The sequence below is a fragment of the Phyllopteryx taeniolatus genome, chromosome 16 (assembly GCF_024500385.1).
Source record: "Phyllopteryx taeniolatus isolate TA_2022b chromosome 16, UOR_Ptae_1.2, whole genome shotgun sequence".
Taxonomy (NCBI): Eukaryota; Metazoa; Chordata; class Actinopteri; order Syngnathiformes; family Syngnathidae; genus Phyllopteryx; species Phyllopteryx taeniolatus.
This window is the reverse complement of record NC_084517.1, coordinates 17,536,642-17,558,342: the sequence shown is the minus strand read 5'-3', so window position 1 is coordinate 17,558,342 and position 21,701 is coordinate 17,536,642. Positions and strand designations below refer to the sequence as shown.

General features: G+C 41.0%; 2 protein-coding genes and 1 long non-coding RNA gene across 3 annotated transcripts; 1 reads left to right on the top strand and 2 right to left on the bottom strand.

Moving 5' to 3' along the window:
* The first annotated feature begins 845 nt into the window (after positions 1-845).
* LOC133466556 (uncharacterized) lies at positions 846-19,256 on the top strand. Its single transcript, XR_009784960.1, has 5 exons — positions 846-1,031; positions 8,568-8,654; positions 12,088-12,170; positions 14,607-14,756; positions 18,508-19,256. It is a non-coding gene; the product is annotated as an uncharacterized LOC133466556 (long non-coding RNA).
* On the bottom strand, positions 2,128-4,330 carry igfals (insulin-like growth factor binding protein, acid labile subunit). Its single transcript, XM_061750382.1, has 2 exons — positions 4,205-4,330; positions 2,128-4,135 (listed from the first exon to the last, which is right to left on the bottom strand). Exon 2 carries the CDS (start codon positions 4,128-4,130, stop codon positions 2,394-2,396), a length of 1,737 nt encoding a protein of 578 aa, XP_061606366.1. The 5' UTR covers positions 4,131-4,135; positions 4,205-4,330; the 3' UTR covers positions 2,128-2,393.
* On the bottom strand, positions 8,918-20,061 carry shisa9b (shisa family member 9b). Its single transcript, XM_061750390.1, is given in 5 exon segments — positions 8,918-11,317; positions 13,999-14,139; positions 18,760-18,841; positions 18,843-18,867; positions 19,294-20,061. Coding segments are annotated over 5 exon segments (1,140 nt in total). The 5' UTR covers positions 19,806-20,061; the 3' UTR covers positions 8,918-10,937.
* Between the last annotated feature and the right edge of the window lie 1,640 nt (positions 20,062-21,701).

The following is a 21,701-nucleotide window of genomic DNA, read 5'->3' as shown; positions in this document are numbered from 1 at the left end:
ACAAAACTTTTGAGGACTCAAGTTTATTTGTATAGCCCTTAATCACAAGAGAGTCTAAAGGGGCTTCACAGGCTCACAGTTGGCAATGATTGACGACAATTAAATCAAAAGGACTATTTATGATTTTATTCCCACAATACCTTGCAGTATATTATCTGGAAGTGAGGAAACCCCTGTACTAGTCCAAACCGAGTGAGCGATTTGGGAAATGTGCATGCATTCTAGTATATGGCTTTCCAAAAATATGGTTTGTTTAAATTATATTTTTAATGTATGCTTTTAAGTATACTGTAATGTTACTCTAGAAACTATGCTTAAAGTGAAGAGAGAACTCTACGCCTTTATCAACGAATCATACTTAAAGCCACGCCATTAGGTACACAAGCAGCAACAACAAAATGTCAAATGTCTTGTTTTCCAATCGGTTTCTCATGATATGTCTGCAGTTTGTTTTCCTCCCACCAGATGGCAGCCTAACCACTGTTCAGTCCACTGGTTAACATTCAAGCCCGTTAGGGATCACTTTTCAGCACCTGACCTGACAGACAAAACACTAAAGCATCATATTTAAAATAATAATAATAAATATTACGCTATGAATCAGCACATTTCAGTGTAATAAATGGGTGAGACGACGTAAATAATGCGTTAATTTACACGTCAAATCTGTCTTCAGTAATGCCTGCAACAACCTTCAGATAAACAAACTCGGGCTAATTTTCGAAAACCGCTTTAATTATTTTGCTAGTGTATTGTAAATTTAAAAAAAGAAAAAAGGTTTTACCTTATTACCTTCATCGAGAAACTCTGCACAGAAAACTCTGAAGGCGAATGAAACGGGCTCGTTTACAGCGTTGCCTTCAAGTGCTGTAAGAAATACGGACGTCACCTTAGAAATGTGTGAAAGCAACAACTCGCCATAAACGTTGTCGTGTGAGTGGGGTGGAAAATGAGACGGCAAATGATCGTTTTTTGTTTTTCTCCAAACTTCTACAATATGACTCGGATTAAAGCAGAAAGACGTGGCCAAGGTAGTCCTCACAATCACAAACTCACGACATTTGACTGTAATTTAGCAGCTTCAGTTAACTCATGTTGCGAGATAAGCGGTAATGTTAGCTAGCTAAATGTATACACAATGCTACAGCAAAATACGAGAGACAAATCTCCATTACAACAAACTACACCCACAGTAATAAATTTTTAAGTTAAATTCATTCATCATTCTGACTGTGTTGGTCCAAATAGTGCATACGTGTATCTGAAGGGGTTGGCGGATTGTGGACGTAAATCGAAACGCGACGTATAGTCTCGTCACTAACCTACGTTAACGTCAGAGGTGGCAAAAGTACTCAAGTACTCACTGCTCCTCCGTAAGTACAAGTACAAATAGTACTTGCGTTTAAAAAAAGAATAAAAGCATTGACTCCACTGCTTTACCTAGGTCAAATTTAAAAACTACACTGATTAGATGTCCTTAAGTACAAAAGTACATATTTTTAACTGTCAATTACAGTATCCCTTTTTGATAATATACTCCTTACTTGTACTATGTGATTTATTATTATTATTTTTTAAAGATTTGATAAGAATTTTTGAAAGCCAGCAGCAGCTGGTTTTTAGGCAGGCAAATCACAAATCATTCTTGGAGCCTATAACATCAAACAGTTCTCTTGAATAAGGTCATGGTATGCAATGAGAATGTCTTGCTTTTATGATCTGTTGCATCATTTTTGTTATTGCGCTCCCTGGTTCACATTCCTCCCTGTTCCTGCTGTCCCTATTTTTTCACCTTATAAGAAGCCAAGATCTCAATCAATCAAGATCTCAACCAACTTTCTCTCTATTTATGTCTTTTTTTACATTGGGTTAAGGCAAAAATGTACAGATCTGTTTTAAAATGTAGGGAGTAAAATTGAAAAGTTATCAGAAAAATTAAATACTCAAGTCAAGTACGGATACGTGAAAAATCTACTTAAGTACAGTAATTAAGTATTTGTACTTTGTGACTTCCCACCTCAGCTTGGGACCATAAACCAAGAACCCCTGTAGCTCTCTTGTTGATTCCTTTGAACAGTTGTTATGGTGCTGATGTTGGTAGTCTTAAGACCAAAAAAATGGCAGGAGTACAGTTTTTGATGCATTTATTGCACGCTTCAGCACTTACAGCACAAACTATTTTCAGGTAAACACATTTTCACACATATCTACATGCGTGTGACATTACAGTATTTGTGATTAAACAGCCATTTTTGTATCCTCCTGCCTGTCACGGAGATGACTTACCAAACTGATTTCTTGTTTTTTTGTTTTTGTTTTTCAAAGTGATTCGGTTCATTATTTGTGGGGGGGGGAAAATGCCACGTTTGCTACAAACCATTTGTCAAACTGCGTCAGTGTACGGCTGCTCTGCACGTTTGGAAGAGTTCAGGGTCAATATCTCGCAGGTCCTGACCTGCTAGACGTGCTGGGGTAGCGCACGTTATGTTGTTGTATATGGTGATGGTGCTGTCGGGCTCTTCGCCCTCGGCGTGGGTCTCCACTCGCCGTGGCACCACATGCGAATTCCTCAAGCTGTAGGTCCTCAGCGGGACAGCGCCACAGTCACACTTCCAGCGGTTTCCGGACAGCAGAAGCTTCTCCATGTTTTCAGAGAAATCCGGGACAAGGCTTGTCAAGTCGTTTGCTCTCAGATCGAGGTAGCGCAGCCTCGGAAGGAGTTTCTTGGTGCCATTGTGCGGAAACTGGCGGCATTCGTTGTTGGACAGCAGCAAGTACTCCAGATTCTTCAGACCGGAAAATGTGTGGCTGGTGAGAACATCTAACTTGTTGAAACGTAAGTCCAGTCCCAGTAGGCCTACCAGGTCTGCAAAGCTCTGGCGTTCCACGACAGAAATGTTGTTGTGCTGCAGGAAAAGTCTCCGTAGACCTGACAGCCCTGTGAAAGCTTGACTTGTGATTCTTGTCAGACAGCCTTTGTCCAGATGAAGGCTGTGCAGCTTTGACAGACCCTTGAAAAGCTGATCGGGTAGACTATGGAAGCAGCTTCCTGACAGGTTGATGACGGCCACATGGGAGAGTCCCGTGAAGCTACCCAGTTGTGCCTCGTGAACCTGGTTGTGCTCAAGCTCCAGAACCTCCAGATGGCCAAGGCCTTCAAAAATCCTGTCACCCACGGCACGGATTCTGTTGTAGCTAAGACGCAGTTCTTCCAAGAACTGCAGATCACGGAAGGTCCTGGGCCTAATTCCTGCGATGGAGTTATTGGATAGTCGCAGCACAAGAAGATTGTGCAAGCCCAAGAAGGTGTCGTCATGGAGGGTGGTCAGTTTGTTGTTGGTGAGGTCCAGCCATCTAAGAGCTCTCATGCCTACAAAGGCTCTCGGTGCCACTGTCACAATCTGGTTCTGAGCCAGGTAAAGCTTCCGCAGTTTAACAAGTTTCACAAACACATTCGCCTTGATGACTTTGAGGAAATTTCCTGTTAGGTCCAATTCTTTCAGCTCGCCGAGATTCTGAAAGAGCTGCAGCTGCAGGTAGGCGAGTCGGTTTCCTGCGAGAACCAGTTCTCTTAGACCCTGCAGGTCGTGGAAAACGTTCTCAGGCAAGACCGCTATTGAGTTCCAGCCCAAGTTGAGAAGCCACATGTGTGAGAGTCCGGAAAAGAGTTTTTCCTCAATGCGAGCGAGCTGGTTGTTGTGCAGACTGATGGAGGCGAGGTTTGGCGTGTTCTGGAAGACGGTACCTGGTAACACGCGCAGGCAGTTGCGCTCAAGGTGAATGTGAGCCAGCGTCCTAAGTCCTTGGAAAGCCTGAGCGTCCACGGTTGCCAGCTGGCCACTCTGTAAATTCAAGAAGTCCAGATTGCTGAGATCCTTGAACAAGGCCGCAGGCAATGTGGCGAAAAGGTTGCCGTCCAGCCAGAGAGAGTGCGTCGCTCTTGGCATGTCCGTCGGGACTTGGCTGAAGTTGCGGCCGCTGCAGTACATGTTGAGTTCCAGGCTGTAGTCATCGTGCAGACAGGCGCATCCCTTGGAACATGGAATAGGTTCTTCTGTTGTCGGGCTGGGGTCCGGCAACACAGCTGATGTTCCCAGTACCCACAAGGAGAACAGCGCAAGGGTTTGCATCCCAGCTGTGGACAGTGTCTGGTTAAATACACCATGTGAAGTTTGTCCCGAAATAAATCACCAAAATTGCTTACCTTAAACCTGGAACGTCTGGTTTAAAGGAGCACAGTGTGCGAGCAGCTGAATGACTGAACCTTATGCAATCGTTTGTATACAGAATGACTGCAAAGACAAGCCCCGACCAATTTTTTTTTTTTTTTCAAATGGATGCTTTCAGTTAACCCAGTTTCTTCCATCTGGTCTTAAAAAATGGCTGTCATATTACATAAATGACTCACCCCTTCAAATCCACCTCTACTAAAACATAGTACATTGTTAATGTACTTCATTTTCTATCTCATTGATATGTAAATGTTATTGTCCATCCAATTGGTGGCTCGGGGTTGGTGGCCTTTTGTGTTTACTAAAGTGCTGTCACTGAGTGCATTTACTGTACATTGTAAATTATATACTGTACATTGGACAAGAGATAAGATAAAGCCTGTTTCACGAGACTAATGCAAACAACTTTGTATACATTGTCCACCAAAAGAAAACCAGTAGTCATGATGTGACATTAAATCATAATGTCAAGCATATTTTCTTTTCTGTTTTTCTATACACAAGAGACTACATGACAGTTAAGTTCCAGAGGTCCGTTTCCTAATCTGTGATCATAATGGCTAACTTTTTGTTTACTCTTTTCCTTGGTATCTGGGTTGTGTTAAACCGCCATGAACCGGTGATGCTCCTGAGGACAACCAAATTTAGATAACACACACACTGTGTGTGTGTGTTTTTGTATGAATGTGTTTGTGCGCATACGTGTGTGTGCACGGTGTCAGGCACATGAATTTCATCACGTGATCGACACTGTGAGAAGAAAGTTTTCAGATCGATGTGATCAGTTGTTAAAACAAGTAACTGTGACAAAATATGGCATTTTTGTGGCACTATGTTCACAGCGAAACAGACTCTCTCTTTTTGTTTGTTTTGTATTTATGAGTTTAGGCATCTATTCAAGTACACGTTGCTTAGAGCTAAATCACCTTTGAAACCATTTCCTCTTACCGTGTCAATATATTGTACAAACAAGCACTGACGGTACACAGAGTGTAATGACCTTTATTTTTGTGAATTAATCCATTATAACGAAATAATGAAGCATCACATCAATAGTAAAACCTCAAATCACTGCTGACAACTCACCCACAGACAGGACAACAGTCAAAACTGCCATCCACTGGCAAATTGGTGGACCAAAATTCCATCAGTTACAAGGAGTTCCCTTTAAAAACTGGAGTGTCCAGAGCTGAGCAAGGTATGATTTCACCCATGCCAGTGGTCCCAGTGCCTTCTCAAAGCCTTTGACAGCCAAACACACTGCAGAGCTCAGAGGGGGCTATCAATAGTACTAGAAACTAGAAACAGTCATCTCGAGAGGGGAAACCAACATCTCAGAAGAGCTGCAAGTTAGCCACACTTCGTTAATTGATTATGAGGAATGTGACAAGATCCAGTCACACAAAACAGACTGCTGACACATCCTCTTAAGGCCACATACACCATTGCGCGATTGCCTTATATTAGGGGCGGCCAGCATGTGGCTTCTTTTTTGTGCCATTACACTACACTACGCAGTCCTAGGTTTACGGCGGTCCTGACATACTACGTTTCAAAGTTATTAACTAATAACTAGAACTAGTTTATGCAGTGGCATGGGAGTATCTTGTCACGTGGCACAAGAACGTACGCTCAGTTGCTGCCGTGCTCACTGTTTTTTCATTAGTTTTACATGCATGGCCTAGGGGTCGTTGAACCAATTAAGGGACAAGTCGACAGGTAGGTTTTACTACTCTGCATCAAGGTTAACAAGAAGAAGCTTTACTAATTGCCCATCACGTTTTTGGCATCTTGTCTTCCAATCGGCCAATTTACGGAGGATGTTCGACTCACCCGTCTGCTGCTGTCGCCAGGTTATAACGCTCTGTGAAGCAACAAAATGTCTGGCCAACATTGCCAACACGGTCTTCATAAATCTGCTTCGGTCTGAGCGTACGAAAATAAGTTGTTGGTGGATGAAAATAGTGGTCAGCCTCACTAGCTTCAGCTATTTTAATTGCCGCTAGTCTTCAAAGATTCATAACGGAAACCGTAAACCGTCCATCGTAAACCGAGGACCGCCTGTTTATTTTTTTGTGAGGAGGAGGGCTAATTCCCTTCAGTCTCCTCTTCAACAGGTAAAATGCATGCTTTATTGGGTTTACATCTGGGTATTGTCTTAGCCAATTTTAATCTTTAAGCTTCTTTCCCCTTGTTTAACGCCTTTGTATTTGTATTTGTTCTACCATCTACTATGCATCACTGTCATCGATAGATAAAAGATAAATTATTTACTGTATATTAAACAAATAATGATTTATGGAACAATTAAGTAAAATTGGATATTTCCCGCAGCACACTAATGAGTCACGGCCAGAGGTGGGTAGTAATGCGCTACATTTACTCCGTTACAGTTACTCAAGTAACATTTTGGATAAATTGAATGCACCATACATTTTGCTTTTACTTCAGTATTCATGTTAAAAAGAATCAATACTTTTACTCCGTTGCAATAATGGACATGTCGCTCGCTACTTTTATTTATCTATTGCGTGCGGGATCTATTTTTCGACTTCCGCATAGGCGGTGTTGCGCCAATCAACGTGATCGCTAGTGTCATTTGACTTCAGTGTACCAATCAGACGGCTCAAGGCAGTCACGTGACCGCACACAAAGCCTTCGCGGGCCAATCAAAAGGACCCCGCAGAACAGCTGGATGAAGTGGCTGGGGAGAGGGAAGTTCAGGCTTCCCTGCTGAGGCTGCTGCCCCCACGACCCGCCCCCAGATGAGCAGACGAAAATTGGTGGATTTTTCGGCAGGCAAGTAGCTCATCCCATTACTTGCTCACATTTGCCTGAGATTCCTGAAATGACCCATTTGTGTCAAATTGGTCACAAATAAGCAGGTTAAAGTGTGTCATTGGAAGGTGATGAAAATATTATGATGAGTGTTAACAGTCAGTTGCCCAGGGCTCCTGTTCCACATTGAGGGTAGTGGAGTGAATAAATATAGACAGAAGTGTAGGTCAATAAGAAGGGAGGGGGGGCGGAGGGGGTGGGGAAACTGTGCCTGTGGGATGATTGTAATATTTTTAATAGTTTTGTTTTACGGACTGGGATTGAAGGGCTGCATTGTGACAAACCTTTAGTCAGGCTTTCTTACAGTAATCATTTAACATTATAGTTAGCCAAGTGGATAACGAAGTCAGAAATATAAGAAAATGTAGACTTTACTTGAGTCGCGTTTTTTATTAACATCCATAGTTATAAAGTGTAAAAAGAAGTTAAGCACTTTAACATATAAAAGCGATAAAACACTTAAGAGGCAAATGTAATGTTTTCTCAATTTTCCTGTGTCCTAATAGAAGGTCTCTGACATTTTATGGGGGGTAAAAAAATGCACAAATGATAAGTAATTACAGGACCCTTAACATCCACTTGTCACATTCTGGTTGAAATCACTGTTTTGGGGGCGCCATTTTGTCCCGTGTGAGGCCGCAGCTATCGAATGTTTTTAGTCTTCTACTGATTATCCCATCAATGAATCGACTAATCGGGTAAAAATATATTTAGCATTCTTAAACAACAATACCAATGCCGAATGCAATAAAGTGCATTTAATTAATCTGTTCCAGCCGCAGAACGACGTTATTGTTACCTTATTTTGATCGTTGTGCAATATAGATATAGGTGAAAACACAATTTATGGTGATGAAATAACAGTGGGTTGGATAGTAAATAACCGTGCAGTGTTTTAGCCTTTTCGGGTACAGGACTGTTTACGTTCAGTGTGGTTACTGCTAGCCCTAAATGGCCACTACCTCCCACAATGCAACACGTGGGAGATATAGGATGTGGCGGCCATTTTAGGCAAAAAACAAAGATACCTGAAGCTTGGAGCCAATGATGTTTATGCAATGCGAGAAAAAGCACAAAGTTGTGAACCTTCCGCGGCCGTGCCAAGACTTCATAAACCGAAAATAGTGTGTAACCCGAGATAATCTCCCTTTTTAAAAATAGTTTGTAAACCGAATCTTTCGTGAACTGGGTTGTATAACCATATGCTATAAACTACCAAAATATTGTCGAGTCATGTCTTGTTGTCTGACTCATTCATCCCATTGCAAAGGAGACACTCCATATAACAACAGCATAAACGGAGACTATTTTAGGATATTTTCAGTTTACCATCCTGTTTAGTCTGTGTTTAAACATGTGAGCGCAAACACAGCCAGTCAGTGTTAAGGGTTCCTTCCTTCCATGTTCCTAGACATCTTGACTTTCCCTCAGCCTACCCTTGAGCTCGGCGCTGGGAATTCCCAGTGGATGTCTAACGTTTCGTTGCGTCTGTTGCAGAGGCTCCACTGAGAACTCCCCCACAAACACAGCAACCGGGGAACAGGGACCATAAATATCATTGCTCATCATTCATTCATCATTAATGTGAGTATGTTAGTGTATATTTGTTATGTAATCAAGCAATCAATTGTTATCCGGTGAAGATTTTTAACAGAAGGAGAATATTTGAGTGTTGTAAACTCCTGTTTTCACTTCTTTAGACAGCAAATGATTTGAGACAGAAACAACTGATAACTCATCAATTAATTAAATGATGTTTAGCAGAAAACAGATGTTTGGCTGCCTAGAACTTACAATATCAGATGCAAAATCAGCTTCATGACACAAAACACAGACAAATAAGAGAGTGCCATTTAAAAAAATATTTTAATACCAAAACAAAAAAAACATGGCTTTTTTTTTATTTTTTACTGTTGGAACACATTAAAAGACAAAGTCACAATATAGAACAATGTGAGGTGCAAATTAAAAATATTTTCCCTTTTTTACAATCCACCACAAATTCTAATAATTTGGAATGTATTTCCATTTTATAATATTACATGCTGCTGGCATATGTGGTCCATCTTACTGTAAATTTGTCAACTACCTACCTGGTAATTTGTTAACTTAATGTAACCTTTTGATTTTAAATTATTTTAAATAATTCCCCAAAATGATGCCTTACTTGTCTTCTAACCTAAAAAGCTTGTTTTTGTTGATTATCCAGTCAATATCGTCAAAAGTCAAGCAACTAAAATCTATAGTCCAATAACAGTAAAGGCTTTTTTCCTAGGATTATTATAGAATATGCGATATCAACCTTTGCACTGCAAATGACATTTATTAGAACAATCTGGTACAAATAGAGTGCATTAAACAGGTATAATGTAAATTTTTTATATGCCAACAACCATGAAATAGTAAACTTTGAATACGGTGTTCTTCATCATAATAACAGCAATGACACCCTCTTTTGTCCGAGCAACAATGTATAGTGTAACAATGCGTGCACACAGCATTCAATAGTATTGACTTGTTGACATGAAAAATGTGACCCCAGGCTTAAACAGAGCGAACACACTTCATATTGATGTGATTTCACCAATTGTGTAAAAATAAACACAATGGTGTGTCTTTTAGATACTCTATGTGTGCTTACTTGCGATGCAATAAGCATAACAGTCTGTGTCATTTCTGCCCTTAGTGTTTGTGGTCTTAGAATTTATGAAAATACAATAGAGTGGTGCCTTGAGAGACTTACGAATTTTTTCAAAATACGAGCCCTCACTCGGCGAGTACTTTGGTTTGACTTGCGAGCAAAAAAATTGAGATGTGAGCGCTGCATGGTGGTAGTGAACTCAACTCACTTGACAACAAGCTGTTTAATGCCACTCCCATTTGAAGTTCACTGTCAATCTAAACATAAAACAGAGAATTACACATTGTGTTTTTTTCAAACAACCACATTGAGGCTATGCCATAGGGAAGTCTTTTTAGCTTAATACAAACAAACAATGCAAAATATGATAGACGGGGTAACGAATAGCATCGGTGCCAGATTTTAGAACCCTTTAAGTGACAGATATTTGAACACAAGCGATGGAGAAACACATTGACAGATAATTTAACAATACTGACAGGCATATATTCTTTATCCTCTGCAAAGAACGGCTAATATTACTGCGGCTTACTGAGGAGTGACAGTTTCTCTGTATGTTTGCGAAATACTGCCCCCAGGCGGCCAAGGCAGAGGCATACACACCAGAAGGAGCAGCACAATCTCCACTGAATTCATACAGAAAATGTGGCAAAAACTGTTTCATCCTTTACATTCTGTTGGATTGTGTCATTACTGTATGTTTTTATGAAGTACAATATTATAGAGTGCTGTTTTTGTTTTAAAAAGGCATTACATAACGTTTGTTGTTTTTTGGTGGAGGCTTGAATGGATTAATGGCATTTCCATTCATTTCAATGGGGACAGGTGATTTTAGATATGAGTGTTTTGAGTTATGAGCATGGTCATTAAATGAATTTCACTTGTATCTCAAGGCACCACTATAGTTTGGCCTTATTGGAGGTCTGTGTTGGAATTGTCATCGTCAACAAGGTGTGGTGATTCAGCTATTTGTATCCTATGACAATAGGCATATAATAATAAATAGCATAATACATTAGAAAATAAGTAAATAAATAGTGCTTAGAGTTTTGTGTAAATGATTTAATTAGCATTTGTGATTTGGTATTGTTGTTGGATAATACTCATTTGAATTGAACCCTTTGTCTTGAATGCTACCGCTGACATCCACACAACTGCACATTCAAACAACCCAGTCACATTTTACATAAGCACTTCCTGTACTTGCGCCACCTGGTGTTCTTCCCTCATACTGTCACTTCCGTCTTGCTGTTGGTGACAAAATAGGGCTGCGGGGGCAGGTAGCGAATGTTCTGAAGTTCCCTCTCCACGACGCAGAGTTTGGTGGGGCCGTAGCACTGCCTCAGCCCCAGCACGTCGGTGCTCTCCCACGGCCTCGGCGTGGCCGGGGTGGAAAAAGAGCCAAAGGACAGCGACTGGGAGCTGTGGCTCCTCGGGCTCTTGTGCCTGCGTCCACTCTGCTTGGTTGACATCTGTCTGGGCGGGCTGTAGGGGTTGCTGGGTTCCGGCTCCGTGTCCACATGCTCCATTGGAAGGCTGCCCTTCGCTGTCATTCCGCTCAGTACTTGGCGGCGGTTGGTGTAGAAGCTGTCGTTAGCTTTTTCTGCTGACAGAACAGCGAGACCCATTAATCAAGGGGCTCTCCAACGTTTGGGGGTCCAGGGACCCCCTCAAAATCCTGACACCAATGAAACACCACTTAATGTCATGGGAGGTTTTTTTTAAACATTTCAACCGCAATATTCACAACTTGTTTAATAGAAATTAACCGACTTCAATTTAATGCATTTCAATATTTAAACATCGTCACTGGCTGATGTGCGCTGCTTCCACTATCTATCTATCTATCTATCTATCTATCTATCTATCTATCTATCTATCTATCTATCTATCTATCTATCTATCTATCTATCTATCTATCTATCTATCTATCTATCTATCTATCTATCTATCTATCTATCTATCTATCTATCTATCTATCTATCTATCTATCTATCTATCTATCTATCTATCTATCTATCTATCTATCTATCTATCTATCTATCTATCCATCCATCCATCCATCTATCTATCTATCCATCTATCTATCTATCCATCCACTCATTCATTCATTCATTTATCCATCCACCCGCTGGGGGCTCCAGTTGCACAAGGCAGATGATAACTGCCTGTTCATGTGTGAATACAGTATGAACTTTTCTCTTTTCTCCTTGATATTTTTATTGTGGTGAGGTGAGACCTCACCAATTGAAAAATAGGCAGGTACTTCTTAGAATCAGCCATCAGGTTGTATATGAAATGTCTTCTTCTATGCAAGTTTGTATTAAATTGAATCTCTCATTATACTCAAAGCTCCTTGTCTCATGTCTACTCAAGGGTTATCATTTTCCCCTTAACATCGACAATAAAGAAGGAGATCCCACGAGACACTGGAAAGTGAGCTGTCTTCAGTGTTTGTCGTGAGTATGCAACCTCTTATTAACAGTGGTTAACATTTTTTCCCCCCCACTTTGACACTGGAATGGATTCATTCATTTTGCACAATTTCCTGTTGGAAATACTGTTTCAAAATCCAGAAGGGATTGTGTTAGAGGGTCCACTCTATTTTTGTACTTTTACAGTAGCTACATCAACATACAGTTGTTTATCAGGCAGGCGTGTTCCTGTAGTGTGTGGCTGTGTTGCATCCAATCACGAGTCATTTGTGTTTTGACTGCTCTTGATTGTTTCTTGTCCCCAATCTCATTAGCTAAGATCTGCTCTATTTTCGATCGTGCCTAATTATCTGTTTGCTTGACGCGCACTTCCGCGGATTTGGAGGAGCTTCAGATGCGTAGTCCAAAACGGTCCCCGAGGGGGATTGTTCAAAAAGCCACGCTGTTGTGCTTCAGGTGGTGTATCGATATTGACATATAGTTTCCGACATGTTTTTAACATCCTTTTTTTAGCGCCACCTGGGAAGGCGCTTCTATTTTCGGTCCGCTTTAAGGTTTTGGCATCTCTCTCTCACCGAGGCAATTGCCTTTTGTTTCAAATGCCGACGTACAGAACAATTCCAAAATGACAACAAACGCCTCCTATAAATACCTTTTGCTTCTTCTCCCTGTGTATATTGACAGCTTATTGATTAACTGAGAGGGAAGAAAATACTTCTAGATGTTTGCAGCAACTGGAAAAAACTATCCTAAAAAAACAAAACAAAAACAGAATTATATTAAAGCGTCATGAAATTTTGTTAATTCGGTGAGTTGGATCATTCATGGTAAAACCTAACGTCTTAATAAAAAGAAATAACGTAACTTAAACCTGTAAAAAAAAGTTTTAATCACTCATTCTAAAAAATTCAACTAACTCAAAAATGATTTTTTGTAGTAATAACCCAGTTGTTATGAGTACAATAAGATTTTGGAGCACTTTAAGTAGGCCTACTGATAATTCCTTTTTCCCCCCCCCAGTAACTCATTTTATTTTGTAGATGTTAGTCATAAAAATAAAAATGGCACATTTCGGTGCACCACAAAGTGGATCAGCGTGGACAGAAAATGCAAAATCAAATAGTGAAAAATACAGCAAGAAGTTAGAGGAGCTGATAGGCTTAATCAGCATTGTGTCATCTCCTCTAGTAGTGGCATGGGTGAAACTGACTTTTTTTTTGGAAACAAAAAAGTTACATACTCTAGATTTAAATCTAGAGTATGTCAAAAAAAAAAGTCATGACTATCGCAGTTATTCTTGTGCTGGTTCACTTGGTGGCGCACTGAAAATGAGAGAGCGGAAATGACAAATTTTAACGAGCAGTCGGCGCCTTGTGTCCAACTGGTAAAAACCTATCTGAATCTATTTTGTGTTTTTGTAGCAGAAAATAATCATATAATAATTAAAAAATAAATTACCGGGAAAAAACTCAACCGTTTCTGAGAATGACACTTTGTCTGTTTGTAAATTGAATATGTTCAATAAAGATTTTTTTTTTAAAATCTTTCAGGGGAACCCTGACCTGCCCAACAAGGTGCCGGACGTAAAATACATGCTCCGAACATTCCATGCACAAAACGCAGCAACAATAGGGAATTTACAACAATTGGCTCTTCCGAAGAAGCCATCTTTTTTCCCCATTGGCTGTCCTTCAAAACAGAATAAAAATGTAGACTGTTGTCACATCTTCATTTACAAGGGGCCACCTACATAATATCGACGCTACGGTTCTGTTATTGTAATGCAGAATACCAGTCTAGGGGTTGACAGACATTGCATCTTAAAGCTTTAAAGATTTGTTTGTATTCTTACCAACAGCTTTGAGGGTGGCATACTTGATGAGGTCCTTGACCGGCGTCTGCGGCTCGTAGGGGCTGCTGATCTGATCCAGCAGTGCGTACGGCTCGGTCAGCAGAAGCGGTGCCGGTGTCGCGTTGTTCATCTGGTGGCTGTCTGAAAGAGTAAAAACAGAGGACAAAATATTAGAAACTGTTCTTAATTACTGTTATTATACTGTTAAACCATATAAAGTAATATTGCAACCGACAATCGCCAAGTCTCCTCGGCAAAAACAGTCTGTCGTAGTACCAAGATTGACCTGTAAAGGCGGCATGGTGCCACAGGGCATCCAGACTGCCGGAAAATACATAGAAGAAGAAAGAGGAGGAAGAGGAGTACTAGTAGTTGCAGAAGTAGTAGTAAAAAAAATAAAAATGGTGTAAATGAGAACGTTATTATTTGGAATTTGGGATTTATGTTGTCAGTAGTTTAAAGAATAAAACTGAAATGTTCATTTTTCTCAAACATATACCTATATGTAGCAAAATGTGAGGGAAATGATCATTTTGCAGCGGTCTGAATGTTTTCCAGAGCTGTATACAGCGTGTGTACGATATATGTGAGCCTTTCTGCGGATGCAGGTGCAGAATCATGGCTGCTGTCCCAATCCTACACAAGACATTTGCGTAATTAATGGCTGTGCAGCGAATAAACTGGCCCCCTCCGCCGTGGCCTGGCATGATGGTGCAAGCAGATGTTCGGAAAGTCGCCATAGAAATTGGAGCGGGAAGGTAAGGCCAATTTGATAATGCCCTCTGTCAGGTTTTTGGATAGAAATGTGAGAATTTAGTAGGAAGTTGTACAAAAACTATAATAAAAATACAAAATATAATTTAGGGCTAATGTGTTTAGGTTGTCTGGAAAACTTAAAACTACAGTATCATCAACTGTTGAGACTTAACAATATGTAATCATTTCAAAAGCCTTCAAACATACTGGTAGTTGCTGTAATTACTTTTCATACTAAGAACTAAATTCAGAGATGAGATGATTAATTATAATTTAATCAGTCGTTATATAGGCTCATAGGTATAATCAATGGACTGCATTACTAATGACCTAATATAAGAGTCTTATCCTCCAGTGTTACTGCCATTGTTAGGGGTTTACCAATTTGAGTCCACCGCTCCTTGCGCTAGGATTTCTGTGGAAAAACAGATCATTAATCCAGAATGAGGTTAATGAGGCTCTTATTCCCCACTGGTCAGCAAGAGACTTTATTACTGTGCTAATTAATGTGGAAAAAGTCTTGAATCGCAGACACTGTCTCACCTTATGATGCAGAGGACGGCTTTGACGACTGGTTTTACTTCCAAGGCATCTAAACATCAAAACAATGATGGCTCAGACTGCACCTTTCTTAAGAAAATACAGATTTCATGATCATTTAGAATCACTTGAGGATTCTCTTTCAGGTTTTCCCCATTATTGACCGATCACCAGTGAGACCGGAATGAACAAAACAAACACATCTTTAAAGCCATAACTGAATAAAATCGATTTTATCTCTGTTGCCTTGTCAGGCGAATCTCTCCACTTGTTGACCTGCTTTAGTTTTATACAATTTAAGTTTAAGTGGGCCAGTCATTTTCTCTGTTCTGCTGCCATGCACATGACTTGACTTCAGATTTGCCATCTAAAGCTTTGTACAGACATACCCATTTTTAACATAACAACCGATTTATTTTTTTACCCAAGTGTGTTCTTACTGCTCTTTGTGTGTGTGATCTACTTGAGATGACTAACACAGCAGACTGCACACGCAACGATTTATTCACTGACAATCGTGAGTATCTTCCCTTAAACTGGAAATATTGAACGCGTTTCACATTTACGATTGTCCACTACGACATTCAGGAAAAATTCACTCTTAACACACCCCACACTACAAGATAATAAATCAGGATAATCTTTTGGAGACAGTCAACACTCTAGCCTTTGGTAATTTTGATCGGAAGAGGGAGAAATTAATCAAATCCGGCCAGATTATCAGTATGTGTGTCTACTTGTACTTCAGTACAAAATGAGTCAGATGTACATATTCACCAGTTGGCCCGCAGTCTGATTGCATTACTTCAGAGTAAGGGTTTCCTTCACAATCAATAACTTATCGACCAGACAGAACTGAACCGGCAGTGTCTCCTTCAATTTACAGGCCTGAAAATGTGTTATTTTTGTGTAGAAGCACTAAACTCACAATAAAGTTATAAAGGACGACAAGGGTTTTCATTAACTGACGCATGTTTTCTATTCCCAGAATGCCCAGCCTCACGTCTGGTTGTTTGTCTTCCGCTTTTAACGTGTTGACGGAGTGCTGTCAGAGTTGTGACTTTCATGTCAAAAAGTAGGCCGCTGCTGCCTTAAAAGGTTAAATAAAGACTGTTGTTGCCACTGATAGCTGTAGATACCTCCATGGGACGCATAAACATTTGACAGGAGTATTTCTCAGCTGAGTTAGTGTTACAAGTTGCTTCTCATTCACCGGCAACGGACCTGATTTACCAAAGGTTTGTTTGGTTGTCTTCCACTTGTACTTCCAGTTCCATTACTTCAAACTGCATTTTGCGCTTGCTGTGCTCTCACAAATGTTCCATGGTGAAAAACACAAGAGATGCCTACGTGAAGCGCAAAACCCTCTTTTAAATATGGCAGTCTATGCTACTTTTACACCTGTTGCCAACAGCACAACCTCACACCCACTATTTGGGATCCTAGTAAATCAGCCCCTTAGTGTTAACCAGGGGTTAAAAACAGTGTGGAACTGTAAATTGTCATAACATAAAACAACAATATATATTGGCCCTTTATAATGGATCTCTAATACAGTCATTCATTTTTTTGTCATGACTGCCAGATTATTGCTTTTTCGCTACATTCAAACAGAAAACAGAAAAACTTACACAAATACGGTGCTCTACTATTTTAGAAATGTTTGTTTGAGAAGGAATTTATTTTATCATTTTGTTTGAGTTATGTAGAATCTGTACAGTCCTTTCCTCTTACGTCGTCTTGCATCGTCTTGCGTCACTTTAGCAACTTACGTCGTCATACACTGTCTTATGTCATTCTACGCCATTTTGCATTGGCTATCAATGTCTTAGAACGTCTTATGTAGTCTTAAGTCTTCTTACAGCAGCTTAGATCATCTTGCATTGTCTATTTGTCATCTTACAGCAACTTATGTCATTTTAAGTCTTCCTATATCATCTTACCTCGCCTTACTTTGTCTTACAACGTCTCAAGTCAACTTATAGAACCTGACATAATTTTAGATCATATTGTCTCATCTCACATCATCTTATGTCATCTTACGCCGCCTTACGTTTACTTTGCATGTCATGTCAAGTCTTACATTGTTTTATGACATTTTAGAGCAACTTGCGTCGTCTTTCACTGTCTGACAATATCTTACAACATCTTACAGCAACTCACCTTGATTTAAGTTGCCTTGCGGCGTCTTCATCATACAGTGTCTGTCTTCATGTGTCACCCTCATTTTATGTCATCTTCCATAAACTTATGTCATCTTATATATCATGTATACTGATTTAAAGATAGACAACTGAACACAAACTGCTTCTGTTAACCGTTCAACCTTGGAGGATGTTTGTTGCTCTACAGAATGCCGTTCAATTTATTTCTGTAATGATGTTTTTGGGAGGGGGCATCAGAATATTTATTCCGTGCAGCTGATGAAAGATATTTCTAGCTGGTTTACAGGAACCGGCCACCAGCAGAGTGTTGACCCTGAGATTAGACTTTTTTCTTTCTACCTTAGTGAAAAGAGGCCACACTTTTCAGTTGCCCAGTTTAGGCACATTACCAGTCAATCTTCTAGCAACATGACTCCATCCTCAATAACCCATCAAAACCTGCTTCATGATGTCCTACAAAGAAGGAGTCCAGCTGAAGACTTTTGGAACAGCTGTAGTGGATCCAAACCTGACAGATCCACGAGATAAAAATATCGCCTCACCCCTAAGAACATCGCCAAGAGTGTCGTCATGGGAACAACCGCTGTTATTGGTTGAATTAACCTGGACCGCTCACGTTCAACTGCTTCTTGGCAACAAAATGCTAACTGTGGTAAACACATACCAAAAATCGGGACACATTTTAGCCCAATTCTCCCCTTTCAAACAGAGTCAGCAAAGACTTGATTATCAGATGTCTCTAAAGATTATCCTGAGCAATTATCCTGTGGTGTGGGTTTGTGTTTTTTTCACCCTCCTGGTTCAGGGTGTACGCCGCCTCCCGTGTTTTTTTCACCCTCCATGAGCGACTCAGAAATTGGTCCGTGCTGACAATTGTTCATACTAAACCTGTTCTATATCATAAATTCTTGTGTGTGTGGTCAACACCAAGTTCGGCCGAGGCACCTGTTCCGTGATCGTGACGTGAAACGGAACGGCAACCAATTAGGTAGCGAGCTGAAGCGTGTGCTGTCGGTGTCATTAACTCTTTCTTCTTTGTGTTTTCTAGCAGTCTGGATGCCCTGTTGGGGCACCATGCTGCCTCTCACAGGTCAGTCTTGGTCCTACAACAGACATCTGGTTTGGGGGAATCGACTCGTGATTGTTGCTGTAGATATCGTTTTCTATGGGATGGTGCAATTACAAACATGTTACCACATTTTTTCTTAATAATACATTATTTCATATGACCTCAAAGCTCTGTTCTGAAGTCGTGTTGGAAAGCAGTGTGTTGAATAAGTGTGTTGCCCGAGAAACTTACGGAGACTGTTAATAGCGACTCTTGTCTGCATATTCTCATAGTGTAGGCCCAGGCTCATCTCATCTGTATGTTCCGAGGCAGGGATGACGGATCACATGTGCCAAAGTCCTGCAATATACGATATACAGTATAATATAAATATCCAAACACGCTGAACTGAAAAATGAATGGGATAGTGATTGAATGTTTGAATACAATCATGATTTGAAAGACTTCTTTGCTTTCCTGATTGGCTTAGATAATGCTGTAGTTGGGGCTATAGCGCCACCTGTTGCCTTGATATGCACTTTGCAGCCTGCAAATGCATTTTCATGCTTTATTGGGGAAAAGGTTAAAAAAGTTGAGATTTTAATTAGATTTTTGTAAAAAAAATAAAATAAAAAAAATAATAATCTAATTTAGTCACCACTAGAATCACGTGACAAAGGTTAAAAAAAAACTCTCTCATGAGCCACAGTTGACTGTGTATGTTTGCTTTTGTGTACTAAATAAACTGTGTAGACATGGAAACAAAGTGTACACCATAACTCCTACCGTGGCATGTTGTCGCGGTTCAGCCGCTGCGTCTTCTCCAGCCCGAGCTTGGTAAAGATGCCGATAAGTGCCACGATGGCCACTAACCCGCAGATGACATACACGATCATGTTGGTCTTGTCCTTGGCCGAGTCCTGCGCCACGTCCACTTTGGACGGCGGTCTGCCGGTCATCATCCACGGCGGCGTGTCGTAGTTCTTACAGGTGGTCTGGTCCAGCCGGGAGCTGCGGAAGGCGCAGCAGAACCTGAAGCCACACGTGCCGCAGCAGTACAGGTAGTTGCCCGTCTGGCACACGAACGGCGGGTCCCACTGGCCCATCACGTCGTAGTAGCCGCGGCATTTGTCCTCCGTGTGCGGGCTCTCCGTCACGCTGCTCGTCGTGGACTCCTCAGACTCGTTGTATCCGCTCACCAGCACCAATTCGTCCGCCAGGCGCTCCCCTTGGCCTTCCGCGTGGCGCACGGTCACTTTGGCGAGGACGTAAGCGAGCAGCAGCTCAGCGCCGCGCATCTTTGCTCACTTAAGTTTTTTTTGTTCCCCTCCACGCGCGTGCACTTGCTCACATCCTACGTGCAGAGAGCCGTGCGTAAAAGTGGCTGGGGTGTAACTTCCCATGCACCAAACCAATCACCGTGCGTGCACTCGTACTCCTCTATGCGATGCAGTTAGTTGCAACTGGGAGGTGACCAACCGGGATGGAGAAGGTGGGTGGCGGTCTTTTCTTTGGCCGTGCTGGAGGTCGTCAGCCTGCTCCAGGCTTCTCTCCAAGCACTGAGAGGCAGCAGACGAGACAAGTTGGGTGAGGGAGAATGCAGGGGAGAGAGGTGGAGTCTATGTGCGTGCGTGCGTGTGTAAAAAAAGCAACCAAAATCTGACTGGCAATCAAAACCCAGCATTATTATTATTAATAGGATTAACATTGTTGCTGTTGATACAGCTTTAATTTGTATTGAACTCTCATTTGTTTTTTGTCAGGACTGTATGTTGTATTTTCTGCATGGGTGTTCCTCTTAAATTTGATTTTTCCAAGTGCTTTTATTATCTGCAGCGTTGTGTCCTAGTGGATAGCACGTATGCATCGCAATTGAGAGATGACACATTTGACTTGCATTTTAACTCATGGGGGCAGCAATTCATATTGTTTTATTTCACACTCTTAAGGTTGGGCCGGCACCGTAGAGACCCAAGTACACTGGTGCCTTGAGGTACGAAGGACCTGACTTACAAATATTTTGTGATACGAGCTGGGGTCCAGGTGATTTTTTTTTTTTTGAAGATAGTGAAACAATATTCATAAAGAGGCTTCAAGCTGTTTATTGACTCCGAGTTGAAGTGTACTGTCAAACTAAAAATAAAATAAAGAGAATTACAGATTATGTATTAAAAACATCCACATAGTTTTGCTTTACATAAATAATTTTATCTTAATGCTAATTAACAAAGGAAAATGCCATAGATGGGCTAAGAAATAGTATCGTGTTGCAGTGTTATAACCCTTTAAGCAAGAGATATTTAAACACAAACAGTGGAGCAACACATGTAGACAGACAATGTAACAATACCCAGAAATATAGTCTTTATCGTTTGCAAAAAATGACTGCTACTAAGTCGGTGAGTCATTTGTGAAACTTATCTTCATGTGTCTGTCTGTATTATACTCCCCCAAGTGGCCGAGGTGTGTACACCGGAAGGAGCACTGCAATGTCCATTGACTTGAACATTGACTCTTTGTAGAACTTTTGTAGTATATTGAATTGCAGAGGACGAAAAATAAGCATACCTCAAGTCCACATAATTACAGCTGTTGTTAGGTATGACGATGTTGATTGTTGTCAGTAAACACGGCGCTTTGTTAATTTGATTGCCCTTACAAGCCTAAATGATATTGTTGAACAGACACCATGTCACGTCCCTCAACGGTGACCGTCTGATCTTTGAGAAGAAAGGACTTTGACACCCACGCATCTGCTAACAGGAAAGGAAAAAAAACAACAAGTAGTCAGCAGTTTATTTTTAGAGGAAGGTTTTTTTTGTGCTTTTTTTTTGAAACGATGCTTGCCATGTGCCGCTTGAGAAATCTGTTTTTTTTGTTGTTTTGGGGTTTTGATGTTGTATCGTCTTAGCGGTGGGAGGCTACTTTTATTTACAATTGGCCACCAGGGGACTTTTGGCTTGTTTCATCTCGTACGTGTCCTATAAATAGTTGCTCTCCCTGAAGGAGGAAACTTTTTGAGTTGCTTTCAAGTGCGATAAGCACGGCTCCCGACGGCGAAACGGTCAAATAACAGACATCTTAGTCTTGAACTAGCTCGCTTGTACGGAGCGTTATCGGCACACTGTGAGTCAGCGGCGCTCACGCAGGACCACTTTGTTATGTGAATGAGAAGTGTGGTAGTCTGTCTAGGT